Source organism: Bombina bombina, chromosome 2 (genome assembly GCF_027579735.1).
Source record: "Bombina bombina isolate aBomBom1 chromosome 2, aBomBom1.pri, whole genome shotgun sequence".
Classification (NCBI taxonomy): Eukaryota; Metazoa; Chordata; class Amphibia; order Anura; family Bombinatoridae; genus Bombina; species Bombina bombina.
This window is the reverse complement of record NC_069500.1, coordinates 351,947,627-351,968,853: the sequence shown is the minus strand read 5'-3', so window position 1 is coordinate 351,968,853 and position 21,227 is coordinate 351,947,627. Positions and strand designations below refer to the sequence as shown.

General features: G+C 42.4%; 1 protein-coding gene across 1 annotated transcript in view; it reads right to left on the bottom strand.

Annotated features, from left to right (window-relative positions):
• The window catches only part of P2RX7 (purinergic receptor P2X 7), a 187,085-nt gene that overhangs the window by 158,776 nt on the left and 7,082 nt on the right, over positions 1-21,227 (bottom strand). Inside the window, exon 3 of the mRNA XM_053699761.1 lies at positions 3,408-3,479. Coding sequence (XP_053555736.1) covers positions 3,408-3,479 — 72 coding nt within the window. The remainder of the gene's footprint in view (positions 1-3,407; positions 3,480-21,227) is intronic.

The window sequence follows — 21,227 nt, the reverse complement described above, 5'->3', positions numbered from 1 at the left end:
GCTATTTTAGGATTAATATTTATTTTACAGGCAACTTTGTAATTATTTTAACCAGGTACAATAGCTATTAAATAGTTAAGAACTATTTAATAGTTACCTAGTTAAAATAATAACAAATTTACCTGTAAAATAAATCCTAACCTAAGTTATAATTAAACCTAACACTACCCTATCAATAAAATAATTAAATAAACTAGCTAAAGTACAAAAAATAAAAAAGAACTAAGTTACAGAAAATAAAAAAATATTTACAAACATCAGAAAAATATTACAACAATTTTAAACTAATTACACCTACTCTAAGCCCCCTAATAAAATAACAAAGCCCCCCAAAATAAAAAATTCCCTACCCTATTCTAAATTAAAAAAGTTACAAGCTCTTTTACCTTACCAGCCCTGAACAGGGCCCTTTGCGGGGCATGCCCCAAGAATTTCAGCTCTTTTGCCTGTAAAAAAAAACATACAATACCCCCCCCCCAACATTACAACCCACCACCCACATACCCCTAATCTAACCCAAACCCCCCTTAAATAAACCTAACACTAAGCCCCTGAAGATCTTCCTACCTTGTCTTCACCATCCAGGTATCACCGATCCGTCCTGGCTCCAAGATCTTCATCCAACCCAAGCGGGGGTTGGCGATCCATAATCCGGTGCTCAGCCAATCAGATTGAGCTCGCATTCTATTGGCTGATCGGAACAGCCAATAGAATGCGAGCTCAATCTGATTGGCTGATTGGATCAGCCAATCGGATTGAACTTGATTCTGATTGGCTGATTCCATCAGCCAATCAGAAAATTCCTACCTTAATTCCGATTGGCTGATAGAATCCTATCAGCCAATCGGAATTCGAGGGACGCCATCTTGGATGACGTCCCTTAAAGGAACCGTCATTAGTCGGGAGACATCGGAAGAAGAGGATGGATCCGCGTCGCCTGCTTCAAGATGGACCCGCTCCGCACCGGATGGAAGAAGATCGAAGATGCCGCTTGGAGAAGATGTTTGCCGGTCCGGATGTCCTCTTCTTGCCGGATAGGAGGAAGACTTTGGAGCACCGGATTATGGATCGCCAACCCCCGCTTGGGTTGGATGAAGATCTTGGAGCCAGGACGGATCGGTGATACCTGGATGGTGAAGACAAGGTAGGAAGATCTTCAGGGGATTAGTGTTAGGTTTATTTAAGGGGGGTTTGGGTTAGATTAGGGGTATGTGGGTGGTGGGTTGTAATGTTGGGGGGGGGTATTGTATGTTTTTTTTTACAGGCAAAAGAGCTGAAATTCTTGGGGCATGGCCCGCAAAGGGCCCTGTTCAGGGCTGGTAAGGTAAAAGAGCTTGTAACTTTTTTAATTTAGAATAGGGTAGGGAATTTTTTATTTTGGGGGGCTTTGTTATTTTATTAGGGGGCTTAGAGTAGGTGTAATTAGTTTAAAATTGTTGTAATATTTTTCTTATGTTTGTAAATATTTTTTTATTTTCTGTAACTTAGTTCTTTTTTATTTTTTGTACTTTAGCTAGTTTATTTAATTGTATTTATTTGTAGCAATTGTGTTTAATTAATTTATTGATAGTGTAGTGTTAGGTTAATTGTAGGTAATTGTAGGTAGTTTATTTAATTATTTTATTGATAGGGTAGTGTTAGGTTTAATTATAACTTAGGTTAGGATTTATTTTACAGGTAAATTTGTTATTATTTTAACTAGGTAACTATTAAATAGTTCTTAACTATTTAATAGCTATTGTACCTGGTTAAAATAATTACAAAGTTGCCTGTAAAATAAATATTAATCCTAAAATAGCTATAATATAATTATAATTTATATTGTAGCTATATTAGGATTTATTTTACAGGTAAGTATTTAGCTTTAAATAGGAATAAGTTATTTAATAAGAGTTAATTTATTTCGTTAGATAAAAATTATATTTAACTTAGGGGGGTGTTAGTGTTAGGGTTAGACTTAGCTTTAGGGGTTAATACATTTATTAGAATAGCGGTGTGGTCCTCTCGGTAGATTAGGGGTTAATAAGTGTAGGCAGGTGTCGGCGACGTTGAGGGGGGCAGATTAGGGGTTAATAAATATAATATAGGGGTCGGCGATGTTAGGGGCAGCAGATTAGGGGTACATAGGGATAACGTAGGTGGCGGCGATTTGTAGTTTATGGGTGTTAGTGTACTTTAGGGTACAGTAGTTAAGAGCTTTATAAACCGGCGTTAGCCAGAAAGCTCTTAACTCCTTCTATTTTCAGGCGGCTGGAGTTTTGTCGTTAGAGCTCTAACGCTCACTTCAGAAACGACTCTAAATACCAGCGTTAGAAAGATCCCATTGAAAATATAGGCTACGCAAATGGCGTAGGGGGATCTGCGGTATGGAAAAGTCGCGGCTGTAAAGTGAGCGTTAGACCCTTTAATCACTGACTCCAAATACCAGCGGGCGGCCAAAACCAGCGTTAGGAGCCTCTAACGCTGGTTTTGACGGCTACCGCCGAACTCCAAATCTAGGCCTAAGTTTGCCTGTTCCTAAGCAACTGTGGACTGTCCAAATTAACTTGAGTAACTCTTCCATTTCACAAGTAGACCACCTGTGCTATATTTATGCTCTCACATTATTTTCCTTGAAAGATGTCAACACTCTTTTGCATCCTACAAATGTACCTTCTCATTTTCTTCAGCTACTTTAAATCAGACTTTGCCCTGTTATGCTCTTTTTATAACCTCTTCCTTAGTTTTGATAACTTCATATTTCCACTGATTATGTACAATATATGCAAATGACAAAGAAACAGTCTCTCGGACCTGTCTTTCCATTTATGATTCCATCTCTCTTCTTTCATTGCAGGAGAGACAAATGTATAACTATTTAATTCACTTTAATCTAACTCCATTCTTGAGCTCCATAAATGTGGTTTATATAGTAATAAATTACCATTACTATTTTTGAAGCATTCTTAGGGTCATTCTCTGTGTTCTGGACAGTAGTTGACAATGCTATAGTCCAGGTAAATTGAAAGTTTACCATATATTTTGTATGAATTAAAATTGTAGTTATTTAAATGTGTGACCTTGATAACAATTTTTAAAGATTGTCAGGTATTGTCAGTTTGTTTTGCCAGTGATCGCAATCACAACACACTTCTGCAGATAATACCCCTCAAGCATTAAATCGTTACTTCATGAAAATGGTATACAGTAGAATAAAGTTCTATTATCCAATCAGAATAAGTGGAGCTTTGACAACTTGAAAATACAAGTAATGAATTGGACATGAATGATAGGTAGCAACAAAATAAACTCTTTTTTATTTATATTGCGTTTTGTTTCTTACAACAGATACACATGATATATCATTTGTATTTTCTCACTGTACATCTGTTGTAATGGTCCACCCAGCTACACCTACAAAAACTTACCTCTGGACAAACACCTTCTACTTGGTCTTCTGTTTTTATGTAGTTGGTTAAAACAAAAAATGAATCACCTCCCTAGAAAAAAAACAAAAGACAAGTACAGAATAGTATTCATAGCACTATAGCTTCTTCAAACTTCTTTAAAGTAGTCTAATTTATTTTGTCTATAATGTCCTGTTTTTTTGTTTTATTTTTAGCATTTTTGAGAGGATAATGAAATGGGTGGGTCTCGCAGGAACATCATGACTGCACTTGTGAGCTTTTGTTGCATAAAATTGTGAAACGGAAAAGCCTTCTGCACTTATACAAATGTTGTCATGTCCTTTCTAATAATCTTTCTGTGGTTATTTTTTAATTTAGCCCCTTAATGCTTGTCTTTTAATGGCGCTTGGTTTTTTTAATAGCACGGTCTCACACTATTCTAGGACACCTGCAGGAGGGCGGAAGGTCATAATAGTATGGTCCTGCCGATGGCAGCGAGACCTGCACTATTATGGTCTGAAAATCCCTTAATGACCAGAGATATACAGGGTACGCTGTGGTCGTTAAGGGGTTAATGTATTTGATAGATGTGTAAAAATCTTCCATTGTTATATTATTATATATAGAAATATATGCATAAAAAAATCTATGTGAAGAACATAGGAATGTAAAATATGCATTACAAGCTTTAATATCACGTCTTAAGATAACTAAGTTTTCATGTGCGCTAACCCAACACCGCGTTAGACCTACATTGTGAAACTCGAAGAGCGTTACGCATATCTTACATTTCTATTTCTTTACATAGAAAATATATATATATATATATATATATATGATAATGTTAATGCAAAATATATATCTATACCTATATCTATATATATATAGAAGAGTTAATAAGTGTAAGATTAGAGGTGTTTAGACTCGGGGTTCATGTTAGGGTGTTAAGTGTAAACATAAATGTAGTTTCCCCATAGGAATCAATGGGGCTGCGTTACAGAGCTTTACGCTCCTTGATAGCAGGTGTTAGACTTTTTTTCAGCCGGCTCTCCCTTTTGATGTCTATGGGGAAATCGTGCATGAGTATATAAAACCAGCTCACCGCAGCGCTGGCATTGGAGTGCGGTATGGAGCTCAATTTTGCTCTACGCTCACTTCTTGCCTGCTAACGCCGGGTTTTGTAAACCTGTAATACCAGCACTGTAGGTAAGTGAGCGGTGACAATAACTTGCAAGTTAGTACCGAGCAGTTCTTACCGCAAAACTTGTAATCTAGCCGTATATTAGGAAACGCTTTAATATTTTCAAGTACTGCATGCTGTTTAATTATCCACAATGCTACTTTACTACTTATTTTGTGGCATGCGATAACATGGTGGTTAAGGCTTCTTATTTTAAAGACTTTTTCTACGAGGCTTGCAGCACTTTAGAGCATGATTTATAATTTTGGTCAAATATATCCCACAACTGCTGTCTGATGAATACACTTCAATCATATATACAGTATATATATATATATATATATATATATATATATATATATATATATATATATATAAAAGCAAAAATGGAAAGGTTAGTCACCACATCTGGCCAAATGGGACAAGCCCAGGTACCTCGTCAAGGTCCTTTCGAAATACCTGGGACCCTAAAACAGCCACACAATGCAAGCTCTCAAATCCAAACAAACTGGGAACAAGGGAAGGGTACACAGGCATATGTAATCACCCTAGACATATACAAAACACGGAAGGGAACTGCACTCTCATACCGGACCGGGTACACATCCCATGACCCTGCAACATGCTCAGCCCTGGGTGCCACTGGCACTCACAGGAAGCTGTGCTGTCCCCAGAGTCACAGGCAGTTAACCCCAGACAGGTCTGGGTGCAAGAACCATAGGGAAAATTACAAAACAAATTAATACAACACACAGAGAAAACCCAGCACTCACTTACAAGCTCTCAGCTAAGATTTAAAAGCAAAAATGAAAAGGTTAGTTACCGCATCTGGCCAAATGGGACAATCCCAGGTACCTCGTCAAGGTCCTTTCCAATACCTGGGACCCTAAAACAGCCACACAATGCAAGCTCTCAAATCCAAACAAACTGGGAACAAGGGAAGGGTACACAGGCATATGTAATCACCCTAGACATATACAAAACACGGAAGGGAACTGCTCTCTCATACCGGACCGGGTACACCTCCCATGACCCTGCAACATGCTCAGCCCTGGGTGCCACTGGCACTCACAGGAAGCTGTGCTGTCCCCAGAGTCACAGGCAGTTAACCCCAGACAGGTCTGGGTGCAAGAACCATAGGGAAAATTACAAAACAAATTAATACAACACACAGAGAAAACCCAGCACTCACTTACAAGCTCTCAGCTAAGATTTAAAAGCAAAAATGGAAAGGTTAGTTACTGCATCTGGCCAAATGGGACAAGCCCAGGTACCTCGTCAAGGTCCTTTCCAATACCTGGGACCCTAAAACAGCCACACAATGCAAGCTCTCAAATCCAAACAAACTGGGAACAAGGGAAGGGTACACAGGCATATGTAATCACCCTAGACATATACAAAACACGGAAGGGAACTGCACTCTGATACCGGACCGTGTACACATCCCATGACCCTGCAACATGCTCAACCCTGGGTTTCACTGGCACTCACAGGAAGCTGTGCTGTTCCCAGAGTCACAGGCAGTTAACCCCAGACAGGTCTGGGTGCAAGAACCTTAGGGAAAATTACAAAAGAAATTAATACAACCAACAGAGAAAACCCAGCACTCACAAGCTCTCAGCTAAGATTTAAAAGCAAAAATGGAAAGGTTAGTTACCGCATCTGGCCAAATGGGACAAGCCCAGGTACCTCGTCAAGGTCCTTTCCAATACCTGGGACCCTAAAACAGCCACACAATGCAAGCTCTCAAATCCAAACTGGGAACAAGGGAAGGGTACACAGGCATATGTAATCACCCTAGACATATACAAAACACGGAAGGGAACTGCACTCTCATACCGGACCGGGTACACATCCTATGACCCTGCAACATGCTCAGCCCTGGGTGACACTGGCACTCACAGGAAGCTGTGCTGTCCCCAGAGTCACAGGCAGTTAACCCCAGACAGGTCTGGGTGCAAGAACCATAGGGAAAATTACAAAACAAATTAATACAACACACAGAGAAAACCCAGCACTCACTTACAAGCTCTCAGCTAAGATTTAAAAGCAAAAATGGAAAGGTTAATTAACGCATCTGGCCAAATGGGACGAGTCCAGGTACCTCGTCAAGGTCCTTTCCAATACCTGGGACCCTAAAACAGCCACACACACAATGCAAGCTCTCAAATCCAAACAAACTGGGAACAAGGGAAGGGTGCACAGGCATATGTAATCACCCTAGACATATACAAAACACGGAAGGGAACTGCACTCTCATACCGGACCGGGTACACATCCCATGACCCTGCAACATGCTCAGCCCTGGGTGACACTGGCACTCACAGGAAGCTGTGCTGTCCCCAGAGTCACAGGCAGTTAACCCCAGACAGGTCTCGGTGCAAGACCCATAGGGAAAATTACAAAACAAATTAATACAACACACAGAGAAAACCCAGCACTCACTTACAAGCTCTCAGCTAAGATTTAAAAGCAAAAATGGAAAGGTTAGTTACCACATGTGGCCAAATGGGACAAGCCCAGGTACCTTGTCAATGTCCTTTCCAATACCTGGGACCCTTAAACAAATAATAAAAAAAATAAAATCAATAATGATAACTTTTTAAATAGTATATTGTTACCTTATTATTTTTTTAAAACAATTTAAGGGTTTTAATTAGGGGTTGAATCGTGGCCTACAGCACATAATAGTGGCAGTCTTAAAGTACTTTTGTAATCGTGTTATAGTGACTCCCATAGAAATGCTAGTACTTGGGAACTGCCACAAGGCTGCTGAGATTTTGAGTGACTGAAGTGTGATGGCTGGTCTAACGTTATTTAAAGGGACACTCAATCAAAATTAAACTTTAATGATTCAGATACAGTATGCCATTTTAAACAACTTTCCAATTTACTTCCATTAACTAAATGGGCACAGTCTTTTTATAATTAAACTTTTTGAGTCACCAGCTCCTACTGAGCATGTGCAAGAATAAGTATGTATGAATTTGTGAATGGCTGATGGCTGTCACATGGTACGTGTATGCATTTGTGATTGGGTGATGGCTGTCACATGGTACAGAGGGAGTGGAAAAAGACATAACTTTTAAAATTGTCAGAAAAAAAATCTACTACTCATTTTAAGTTCAGACTAAGTGCTATTGCATTGTCTTGTTATCTTGCATTTGTTAATTATGCAAATCTACTAAGTTGACTGGTCCTTTAAAGGGTTTTCATTAACAACACTGGTTTGTATAGAATCTAGGCCACGGTACATAAGGTTATTTCTAATTATATTTTTATAAATAAAAGTGTACACAGCTTGTCAAAAAAATATTATGCTGGAACCACAACTCAATAAATATTTTGTCCACATTTCGTAACGTTGGCCAAGAAGCAAATCCTATATTATAAAAGGCCAAGTGTGTTTGTCTGAAGCCGTCATGCGCAGTAGAGACAAACACACTTGGCCTTAGATTGACCTCCTCGCACGCGCACCTCCGTGCAGCAGCGCACAGCTGAGAAGGCTTTAGGCAGCAGCGCGTGAGACAGCTGGATCATCAGCTGTGCAGGGTTTGCGCGAGGAACGGTGGCTGTCGCGAGGCATCTCTCTGCATCAGCTGTGCAGCAGCGCGTGAGACCTGCCTGACCTGTGGAGTTCACCATGAAGTGCGCAGTGACACCTGTCAGGTTACTTTAGGGCCCTCTCTGCAGCTAACTGGGTGCGTGCGTGAGCGGGGGCGTGGCCAGACGTGAAGGGGGCGAGGCCAATCATGAAGGGGGCGGGGCCAGTCACGGTCATCAACGCGATATAGAGGGGAGAGAGATAGAGAGGGGGGAGAGATAGAAAGAGGGGGAGAGAACAAAATATATGAGAGAGAGGGGGGGAGAGATGGGAGAGAGAGAGAGAGAGAGAGAGGAGAGAGAGGTTGGGAGAGAGAGAGAGGGGGGAGAGATGGGAGAGAGATTGGAGAGAGAGAGGGGAGAGAGGGGGAGAGAGAGGGGAGAGAGGGGGGGGAGAGAGAGAGAGGGGGGAGAGGGAGAGATGGGAGAGAGATTGGAGAGAGAGGGGAGAGAGAGAGAGAGAGAGAGAGAGAGAGAGGGAGAGAGAGGGGGGAGAGAGAGAGAGAGAGAGAGGGAGAGAGAGGGGGGAGAGAGAGAGGGAGAGATGGGAGAGAGAGTGGAAAGAGAGGGGAGAGAGAGAGGGGAGAGAGATGAGAGAGAGAGAGGGGAGAGAGAGAGGGGGGAGAGAGAGAGGGGAGAGAGATGAGAGAGAGAGAAAGAGAGAGATAGGGGAGAGAGAGAAAGATGAAAGAGAGGAGAGAGAGAGATAGGAGAGAGAGAGAGAGAGAGATAGAGAGGGGGGAGAGAGAGGAGGGGGGAGAGAGAAGGGGGGAGAGGGAAGGGGGGAGAGAGAGGGGAGGGGTAGAGGAGAGAGAGAGGGGGGGAGAAAAAGAGAGGAAAAGATAGGGCAGGAGAGAGAGCAAAAGAAGAGGGGGGGAGAGAGAGGGGGGGGAGAGGGGGGGAGAGGAGGAGGGGAGAGAGGGGGGAGAGGAGGGGGGGGAGAGGAGGGGGGAGAGAGGGGGGAGAGAGAGGGGGGAGAGAGGGAGGGAGAGAGAGGGGGGAGAGGAGGGGAGAGAGAGGGGAGAGAAAGAGGGGGAGAGAAAGAGAGGGGGGAATAGAGAGAGGGGGGAGAGGGAGAGGGGTAGATAGAGAGGGGGAGAGGCGGGGAGAGGGGGGGAGAGAAGGGGGAGAAAGAGAGAGCAAAAGAGAGGGGGAGGGAGAGAGCGCAAGGGGTAGGACCGCTGTACTGCAAAAAATGGCCCATGTGAACGGGCTTTAGGACTAGTAGGTTTATATTGTGTAGACCAATGAGTGGGGCAGAATAATTATCTTGGCCTGAACACGCAAAGATTTATGCTCTGTTCCAAAATATATTTGAGTGATTTTCAGACATTGTGCCTGTCATGTCTTGTGGGTTATCAAGAGCAGAACAGAAAGTATTAAGAAAACAAAAATCTCATACCATGGACTGTTGGCATTCACATGTTAAAAAAGACGCTATTTAAAAAAGGGGGAAGGGTTTTTGGTCTTCTAATACTTGGCATTGGTCTTATAAAATCTTTAGTGAATGTAAACATACACACTAGATGCTCATACCAAAGAAGTGTATCAAAGACCTGTTATTACGTTTGTACTCATTAAACAATAAGTCCCTTGCAAATTGACACACAGTTGAGTTGCCTCTGCCTCTACTGTAGTGTCCTCAAGTACCCCCAACAGGCTAGTTTTTCATATAGGTGAACTAGAGCACAGGTGAAATAATCAGCTGATTAATAACCAGGGGTACTTGAGGACCATGGTTAAGAAACACTGCTCTACACCATAGCTGTGGGAGCTCAGTGTGACTATGGGATGAGCTTAATAAGCAAAGATCTCATGACTTCTCCTAACCTAGCCTAGAGGAATGACTGATTTTGTCAAATTACACATTTTGGGCTCGATTTATCAAGCCATGGTGGACAGGGGCGTACATATGCGCCCCTGCTCGCCTCCGGCGGGCTACAATCTGCTAGCGGTATCCAACATTGAACCTATGCGCTAATTTGTGCTTGCATGCAACACCACCCTCTGCCCGCTCCCAGCCAATCTGTCAGATTCTTCCTTTTTCCTCTGCTCACTGGCCCTTTAATTAAATTACCTGCCTATTTAAGGCACACCTTTGCCTCTCTTCTATGCTGGATTATCTGCAATACTCACCCTAGCGTGTGTGAAGCTGAGCCAATCCGGCTCCTCCTATTTTCCCCAGCATCTCTGAGCGGCACTCTCGCTCTATCTCCTAACCGCAGCCTCTACTCTCAGCTTGTCTCAGACGAGAATCGGCTGCTTACCGCTGACGTCATCAGCTACCGCCTGGAAGCATCTCTCACAGCTCCACGCTGCAAGCCGCAACCTTCCGCTGCTCCACATTAACTCTGCAAACCTTTGCTTACAGGACTGACTTACAGGTCGTATATTTACCAATACTTCTGCATGATTACCTAAAGCTACATTGTCTACATTATCTACCTAGTACTATATTTCACTGAATCTCAGGACTGTATTGTTGCGTGAACCTGATCTTTACACCTGCCTTATTAGTTCCCTGCAGACTACAGTGTCTGTAGTTCAAACTAACTATCTGGCAAATATTAATTACAGATAGGTTAACATAGCAAAAGTCTTAATTCGTTAACCACTCTGTTACACTACACATACTTTATTGTGAGATTCCATATTGATTGCTATGAGAAACCCTGTATGTTTCACTGAGTATAGTGAACTCTCAAACAAGAAATAAAGTTATAACAGTATAATCCAGCCTCTAAATACAGGTATAGCACTATGGATATGACAGAGATTGCAAACCAAATTGCCACTTTAACTCAACGTATGGATTCTGTAAATTTAACACTCAGGGAAGTACAAACTGAAAATCAGGTTCTCAAGGATTGCCTTAGAGATATGTATTCTGCTAAAACTGCACATTCAGATGTACTTCCAGAACCACAGGTGTCTTTTCCTGACACGTTCAGTGGTAATAGGGCAATGTTTAAGGAATTTAGAAATGCTTGTCTTTTGATGTTTGAACTGAAACCCAGAACTTATAGCACTGATAGAATTAAAGTGTTGACGACTATCTCTTATTTAAGGGGTGAACCCCGTGTTTGGGCAGATAGTTTGTTCGAAAACCAGAATCCCATTCTAAACTCTATACAGGATTTTCTAAAGGCTTTATCCTCACTATACGAAGATCCTTTTAAACAGGAATCAGCCGAAACCTCTCTCAGGGCTTTGAGACAGGGCAGGCAACCTGTGGAAAGTTATATATCACAATTTAAAATCTATGCAATCGAATCGAAGTGGAATGAGCCCTCGCTTAGACACCAGTTCAGGATCGGGCTCTCCGAAGACATCAAAGATGAGCTCTCCCGTACTGGCGTACCAGAGCGTTTGGAGGATCTCTTCACTCATTGCACTACAATTGATAGGCGTATACGGGAACGTAAACAAGAAAGGGCTAACACTCCAACTCCATACAAACGACAGAGTACTCCTCCAGTACCCTTTAGGGAAACTGAGACTCCAATGGATATTGGATTCATCAGAGGTCCTCTATCCCCTGAGGAGAAAGGCAGAAGACGCACTCATCGTTTGTGTATGTACTGCGCTGCCCCTGAGCATGATGTAACAGCATGTCCTCTCTTAAAAAAGACAAAAAACGGTAAGACTTCTTCAACATTTCTTAGCCTATCATTAAACAGACCAAAACAACCACATATTTCTATGTCCTTTACTTTACAGTGGGATCTGCACTGCTTAAAGATTGATGCGATCATTGATACAGGCGCTTCAGGAAATTACATTGATTGTGATTTTGTAAATAGTAATAAAATACCCTCACAAGCAAAAATGTCTCCTGTTTCTATAAATTTGGTTGATGGGTCTTCCTTATCCTTTGGTCCTGTGACTCTTGAAACTACTCCCTTACTTATGTGCACTTCTTCAGGACATAGAGAATCTATCAGCTTTGACATTATACCTAGTCCTCTCTATCCTGTTATATTAGGTCTTACATGGCTACAAATCCATAAACCTGTCTTTGACTGGCACAAATTGACTATAGACCTAACTTCACCTTACTGCTCTCAGACTTGTTTCCCTCTCAATAACATTCTTCTCTCATCCACTTCTCAGTTGCCATCCGAATACATAGACTTTCAGGACGTATTTAACAAAACTGATGCACAGACACTTCCACCACACAGGACTTATGACTGTCCTATCGACCTCTTACCCGGCTCCACAATACCAGTGGGACACATATACCCCCTATCTAAACCCGAACTAGATCACTTAAAATTATATTTACAGGAAAATCTAGCAAAGGGCTTTATTAGACCATCCACCTCCCCTGCTGGTGCAGGTATATTTTTTGTTAAAAACAAAGATCTGTCACTCAGACCAATTATTGACTACAGGGAGTTAAACAAACGTACTAAGAAAAATCGCTACCCATTACCCCTCATCCCTGAGTTGATAGAAAGATTGCGCACTGCCAAAGTCTTCACAAAATTGGACCTCAGGGGTGCTTACAATCTCATAAGAATGAGAGCTGGAGATGAATGGTTAACAGCTTTCAGAACTCGTTATGGCCTTTATGAGTATACTGTTATGCCTTTCGGGTTATGTAACGCTCCAGCTACATTCCAATGTTTCATAAATGACATTTTTAAAGACATCTTGGACACCTTCATAGTAGTTTATCTTGACGACATCTTAATCTATTCTGATACACAACAACAACATGTGACCCACGTAAGAACAGTATTAGCAAGACTTTGTCAACATAAGTTATACGCTAAATTAGAAAAGTGTGAATTTCATTGTAGTCAAGTCACATTCTTGGGCTACATTATCTCAAACACTGGAATTAAGATGGATGACTCTAAGATCCATGCTATCACTCAGTGGCCTACCCCAAAAAATCGCAAACAAGTACAAAGATTCCTTGGTTTTGCGAATTTCTATCGAAAGTTAATTCGTAATTTCGCCCAGACTGCTAAACCCCTTACTGATTTAACTAAACACACAAACACTTTTAATTGGACAACTGACTGTCAGAGGGTTTTCCAACAGTTAAAGAATGACTTCACCACAGCACCTATACTTAACTTCCCTGACCCAGATTTACAGTTTATTGTAGAGGTTGATGCGTCGGATTATGCTCTGGGAGCAGTGTTGTCACAGAAACAATCCCTTACTGATGTGATGCATCCTGTCGCCTACCTTTCCAGGCTCATGCTACCAGCCAAACGAAATTACCCCATAGGGGAAAAGGAATTGCTGGCCATCAAAACTGCATTCGAGCAATGGCGACATCTCTTAGAGGGAGCTTTGCACCCCATTATCGTTATTACAGATCACAAAAATCTACAATATTTACAGCAAAGTAGGACTCTCTCTTCCAGACAACTTCGCTGGAACCTCTATTTCTCACGTTTCAACTATCTCATCACCTACAGACCTGGAAGCCGAAACGGCAAAGCAGACGCTCTCTCCCGCAGAGATACTAGACCTCTTAACTTGGAAACCCCATCTACAGTTATACCCTCTTCAAAATTTGTAGGGCTACTCGTCCATAACGACCCTCAGTTTCAGAGAGATCAAATTCAGGATTCCACAAAACCAACTCATCTTCTGCAAAGAAATCCAGACGGTTTATATTTCCATGGTAAACATTTATACGTACCACCTCAGTATAGATTTTCTCTTCTACGAACACATCATGATTCCCCACTCACGGGACATTTGGGCATACAAAAAACTCTAGAGCTGCTTCAACGTAATTACTGGTGGCCAACTATGCTCTCTTCCGTAGAAGACTATATATCCAAATGTGGCATTTGTGCCACCTGTAAACCAATGCATCAATCTCCGATGGGACTTCTACAACCATATCCAGTTCCAGATACCCCTTGGTCTCATCTCGCAATGGATTTTATTGTCGATCTACCAAGATCTTCATCCTACTCCTCCATTTTTGTAGTAGTTGATTTGCTAACAAAAATGGCACATTTCATACCAGCTATAGGTTGTACCCACTGCCCAACAAACTTGCGACATGTTTATCAGGAACGTGGTTAGGTTACACGGGTTACCTATGGTACTCCTTTCGGACAGAGGATCGCAATTCACCTCTCGTTTTTGGAGACATCTATGTCAATCTTTGCATGTTACTCAAAAGCTCACAACTTCATATCATCCACAAACGAATGGACAGGCAGAGCGCACCAATCAGTGGTTGGAGCAGTACCTCCGCTGTTTTTGCTCTAACCAACAGGATCAATGGGCTGACCATCTCGCTCTGGCAGAATTCGCCTACAATAATGCCAAGAATTCCTCAACTGGGTTTAGCCCTTTCTTTCTCAACCATGGACTCCATCCTAGAATCAGCTTCCTTCCTTATTCACCATCTCCATGTCCTAAAGTCAACGACACTGTGAATGACATCTCCCAGACCTTGTCTGTTGCTCAGGACAACATAAAACATGCACAAGCCTCCAATAAACGTTATTATGACTTACGGCATAAGCCCCAACCTGTCTACCAGGTTGGACAACTGGTCTGGTTGTCAACCAAGAATTTGCGCTTACATACACCCTCCAAGAAAATGAGTAGGCTCTTTATAGGACCTTTTCCTATTATTGCCGTTAGGAATCCGGCCACTGTCACTCTACAACTTCCTGACTCATATAGGATACACCCGACTTTCCACGTCTCCTTGGTTAAGCCCTGTCTCTCCAACAGATTTGCTGTGGATTCAGTTACCCATGCTCTTTCCCAGGATTTGGAATACGAGGTAGAAGCTATTCTTGACTCCAGGCGGCGAAGGTGTGTTCTGGAATATCTAGTACAATGGAAAGGGTATGATCATTCTGAGGATTCCTGGGAACCTGCTACTTCAGTTTCGGCCCCCAGGTGTGTTTCACTTTTCCATCGCCGTAATCCGGAAAGACCCTGTCCTTAGAACCCTCGCTGTGGGTGTTCTTGGGGGGGGGATATGTCAGATTCTTCCTTTTTCCTCTGCTCACTGGCCCTTTAATTAAATTACCTGCCTATTTAAGGCACACCTTTGCCTCTCTTCTATGCTGGATTATCTGCAATACTCACCCTAGCGTGTGTGAAGCTGAGCCAATTCGGCTCCTCCTATTTTCCCCAGCATCTCTGAGCGGCACTCTCGCTCTATCTCCTAACCGCAGCCTCTACTCTCAGCTTGTCTCAGACGAGAATCGGCTGCTTACCGCTGACGTCATCAGCTACCGCCTGGAAGCATCTCTCACAGCTCCACGCTGCAAGCCGCAACCTTCCGCTGCTCCACATTAACTCTGCAGACCTTTGCTTACAGGACTGACTTACAGGTCGTATATTTACCAATACTTCTGCATGATTACCTAAAGCTACATTGTCTACATTATCTACCTAGTACTATATTTCACTGAATCTCAGGACTGTATTGTTGCGTGAACCTGATCTTTACACCTGCCTTATTAGTTCCCTGCAGACTACAGTGTCTGTAGTTCAAACTAACTATCTGGCAAATATTAATTACAGATAGGTTAACATAGCAAAAGTCTTAATTCGTTAACCACTCTGTTACACTACACATACTTTATTGTGAGATTCCATATTGATTGCTATGAGAAACCCTGTATGTTTCACTGAGTATAGTGAACACTCAAACAAGAAATAAAGTTATAACACAATCACACGCGGGCAGGAGCTGCCAAACTCCCCGGTCTCGTCCAATTGAAATTCTCCAACTAAGAGGTGGAGAAGAGTCTAGAAAGCAGAGGTCTGATGACCGCTGCTTAATAAATACTGACTGCAGGTTCTCTTGTGAGAACCTGCAGTCATACGGCTAGATTTAGAGTTTTGTCGGTAACGACCCGCGTAGCTAACGCTGGCTTTTTTCTGGCCGCACCTTTAAAATAACTCTGGTATTGAGAGTCCACAGAATGGCTGCGTTAGGCTCCAAAAAAGGAGCGTAGAGCATATTTAACGCAACTGCAACTCTCGATACCAGAGTTGCTTACGGACGCGGCCAGCCTCAAAAACGTGCTCGTGCACGATTCCCCCATAGGAAACAATGGGGCTGTTTGAGCTGAAAAAAAAACCTAACACCTGCAAAAAAGCCGCGTTCAGCTCCTAACGCAGCCCCATTGTTTGCTATGGGGAAACACTTCCTACGTCTGCACCTAACACTCTAACATGTACCCCAAGTCTAAAGACCCCTAACCTTACACTTATTAACCCCTAATCTGCCGCCCCCGCTATCGCTGACCCCTGCATATTATTATTAACCCCTAATCTGCCGCTCCGTAAACCGCCGCTACTTACATTATCCCTATGTACCCCTAATCTGCTGCCCCTAACACCGCCGACCCCTATATTATATTTATTTACCCCTAATCTGCCCCCACAACGTCGCCTCCACCTGCCTACACTTATTAACCCCTAATCTGCCGACCGCACCGCACCGCTATTATAATAAAGTTATTAACCCCTAATCCGCCTCACTAACCCTATAATAAATAGTATTAACCCCTAATCTGCCCTCCCTAACATCGCCGACACCTAACTTCAAACATTAACCCCTAATCTGCCGACTGGAGCACACCGCTATTCTAATAAATGTATTAACCCCTAAAGCTAAGTCTAACCCTAACAATAACACCCCCCTAAATTAAATATAATTTAAATCTAACGAAATTAATTAACTCTTATTAAATAAATTATTCCTATTTAAAGCTAAATACTTACCTGTAAAATAAATCCTAATATAGCTACAATATAAAACATAATTTATGCTTACCTGATAAATTTATTTCTCTTGTAGTGTATCCAGTCCACGGATCATCCATTACTTATGGAATATATTCTCCTTCCCAACAGGAAGTTGCAAGAGTCCACCCACAGCAAAGCTGCTATATAGCTCCTCCCCTAACTGCCATATTCAGTCATTCGACCGAAAACATGCAGAGAAAGGAAAAACCATAGGGTGCAGTGGTGACTGTAGTTCAAATGAAAAAATTACCTGCCTTAAAGTGACAGGGCGGGCCGTGGACTGGATACACTACAAGAGAAATAAATTTATCAGGTAAGTATAAATTATGTTTTCTCTTGTTAAATGTATCCAGTCCACGGATCATCCATTACTTATGGAATACCAATCCCAAAGCTAAAGTACACGGATGATGGGCGGGACAAGGCAGGCACTTAAACGGAAGTTACTACTGCCTGTAAAAAAAAACCTTTCTCCCAAAAATAGCCTCCGAAGAAGCAAGGTATCAAATTTGTTAAATTTGAAAAAGTATGAAGCGCAGACCAAGACTCCGTCTTGTAAATCTGTTCAACAGAAGCCACATTTAAAAAAGGCCCAAGTGAAAACCACAGCTCTAGTAGAATGAGCCGCAATCCCTTCAGGAGGCTGCTGTCCAGCAGTCTCATAAGCTAAATTATGCTTTTTAACCAAAAAGACAGAGAGGCTGCTGAAGTCTTTTGACCTCTCCTCTGTCCAGAATAGACAACAAACAAGGTGAACGTTTGATGAAAACTGTAGTAGCTTGTAAGTAAAACTTTAAAGCACAAACCACGTCCAATATTGTCTAATAGACGTTCCTTCTTTGAAGAAGGATTAGGATACAAGCATGGAACAACTATCTCTTGAGTGATGTTCTTGTTAGATACCACCTTAGGAAAAAACCCAGGTTGGTACGCAGGACTACCTTATCCGTACGAAGGACCAGATAAGGAGAATCACATTGTAACACAGATAACTTGGAGACTCTACGAGTCGAGGAAATAGCTACCCAAAAGGAACTTTCCAAGATAAAGATTGATATCTATGGAACAAAAAAGGTTCAAACGGAACTTCTTGAAGAGCCTTAAGAACCAGGTTTAAGCTCCATGGTGGAGCAACAGTTTTAAATACAGGCTTGGATCTAACCAAAGCCTGACCAAATGCCTGAACGTCTAGAATACCTGCCAGACGCTGGTGCAAAAAAATAGACAGAGTAAAAATCTGTCCCTTTTAAGGAATTAGCTGACAAACCTTTTCTCAAAAACATCTTGGAGAAAAGATAATATCCTGGGAATCCAGGCTTTACTCCATGAGTAACCCTTGGATTCATAACAATCAGATATTCACAACATATCTATGTTCAATTTTCCTAGAGACAGGCTTTCATGTCTGTATTAAGGTATCAATGACTGACTCGGAGAAGCCATGCTTTGATAACATCAAGCGTTCAGTCTCCAGGCAGTCCATCTCAGATTGATTCTATTTAGATGGTTGAAAGGACCCTGAGGTAGAGGGACCTGTCTCAGAAGCAGAGACCGTGATGGAAAAGATGACATGTCCACCAGATCTGCATACCAGGTCCTGCTTGGTCTTGACCTCCGAAGGAAATCCCACTCCCCCGGAAGAAAAGTCTGACGACTTAGAAAATCCACCTCCCAGTTCTCAACACCTGGGATATGGATAGCTGATAGACAAGAGTGAGTCTCTGTCCAGTGAATTATTGTAAGACTTCTAACATCACTAGGGAACTTCTGTTCCCCCTTGATGGCTGATGTAAGCCACAGTCGTGTATATTGTCCGACTGAGTATGATGTACCTCAGAGTTGCTAACTGAGGCCAAGTCTGAAGAGCATGGAATATCACTCCCAGAATATTTATTAGAAGGAGGGTCTCCTCCTAAGTCCACTATCCCTGAGCCTTCAGGGAGTTCCAGACTGCATCCCAACCTAAAAGGCTGGCATCCATTGTAACAATTGTCCCATCTGACCTGCGGAAGGTCATACCCTTGGACAGATGGACCCGACATAGTCACCAGAGAAGAGAATCTCTGGTCTCTTGGTCCAGGTTCAACAGGGGGACAAATCTGTGTAATCCCCGTTCCTCTGACTGAGCATGCATAGTTGCAGCGGTCTGAAATGTAGACGTGCAAACGGTACTATGTCCCTTGCCGCTACCTATTAAGCCGATTTCATTCATGTACTGAGCCACCGAAGGGCGCGGATGGGATGAAAAACACGGCAGAAATTTAGAAACTTTGACAACCTGGACTCTGTCAGGTAAATTTTCATTTCTACAGAATCTATCAGAGTCCCTAGGAGGGAAAACCTTGAGATTGGGGATAGAGAACTCTTTCCTTGTTCACTTTCCACCCATTTGATCTCAGAAATGCCAGTACTACGTCCGTATGAGACTTGGCAGTTTGGATGTTTGACGCCTGTATCAGGATGTCGTCTAACTAAGGGGCCACTTCTATGCCCCGCGGCCTAAGGACCGCCAAAGCGACCCCAGAACCTCCATAAAGATTCTTGGGGCTGTAGATATCCCAAAGGAAAGAGCTACAAACTGGTAATGCCTGTCTAGAAAGGCAAACCTGAAAAACGAAGGTGATCTTTATGCATCACAATGTGAGGATAAGCATCCTTCAAATCCATTGTAGTCCTCTATTGACTCTCCTGGATCATAGTTAAGATGGTACGAATATTTTCCATCTTAAATGACGGAATTCTGAGGAATTTGTTTAAGATCTTTAGATCCAAAATAGGTCTGAAGGTTCCCTCACCTTGGGAACCACAAACAGATTTGAGTAAAAACACTGTCCCTGTTCCTCTCTTGGAACTGGATGGATCTCGTACACAATGTAAGAATGCCTCCTTCTTTATCTGGTTTGCAGATAATTGTGAAAGGCGAAATCTCCCCTCTTTTTTGGGGGGGGAATCTTTGAAATCCAGAAAATATCTTTGGGATATAAATTCCAATGCCTAGGGATCCTGGGCATCTCTTGCCCACGCCCGGGCGAAGAATGAAAGTCTGCCCCCTATAGGATCCGTTACTGGATAGGGGTCCGTTCCTTCATGCTGCCTTAGAGGCAGCAGCAGGCTCCTTGGCCTGCTTATCTTTGTTCCAGGTCCAATTGTCTCCAGACCGCCTTGGACTGAGCAAAAATTCCCTCTTGTTTTGCCTTAGAGGAAGTGGATGTCACACCTGCCCTGAAGTTTTAAAAGGCACGAAAATTAGACCTTTTTTGGCCCTTGATTCCTATCCTGAGGAAGGGCATGACCTTTTCCTCCAGTGATATAAGCAATAATCTCCTTCAAACCAGGCCCGAATAGGGTCTGCCCCTTGAAGGGAAGTTAAGTAGCTTATTTATTAAAGTCACGACAGCTGACCATGATATAAGCCATAGCGCTCTGCGCGCCAGTATAGTAAAAAACAGAATTCTTAGCCTTTAGTCTAGTCAAATGAACAAAGGCATCAGAAAACAAAGGAATTGGCTAGCATAAGCTTGTCAAATATATTCATCCAATGGAGTCGCTAACTGTAAAGCCTCATCAAGAGACTCAACCCAGAACGCCGCAGCAGCAGTGATAGAAGCAATGTATGCAAGGGGCTGCAGGATAAAACCCTGTTGAATAAAAAAAATTTTATCCATTGGATCTAAAAAGCACAACTGTCCTCGCCAGAGGTAGTGGTACGCTTAGCTAGAGTAGAAACTCTTCTCTCCACCTTAGGAACTGTCTGCCAGAAGTCCCGTGTGGTGGTAACTATTAGAAAACATTCTTCTAAAAAATAGGAGGGGAAGAGAAAAGCACACCTGGTCTATCCCATTCCTTATTAAAAAAAAAATTTTTTTAGTAAACCTCTTTAGGTATTGGAAAAACATCAGTACACACCAGCACTGCATATTATTTATCCAGTCTACACAATTTCTCTGGCCCTGCGATTGTACACATTCATTCAGAGCAGCCAAAGCCTCCCTGAGCAACAAGTGGAGGTTCTCAAGCATAAATTTTAAATGTAGAAATATCAGAATCAGGTTAAATCATCTTCCCTGAGTCAAAAAAATCACCCACAGACTAAGCATATTGTGAGGTAGTATCATACATGGTTCTTAAAGCGTCTGTATGCTCTGTATCTACCCCCAGAGCTATCTGCTTTCCTTTAATTTCAGGTAGTCTGACTAATACTGCTGCCAGAGTATTATACACCACCTTTGCCATGTCTTGTAAAATAAACGCTATGGACGCCCTTGATGTATTTGGCGCCATTTGAGCGTGAGTCC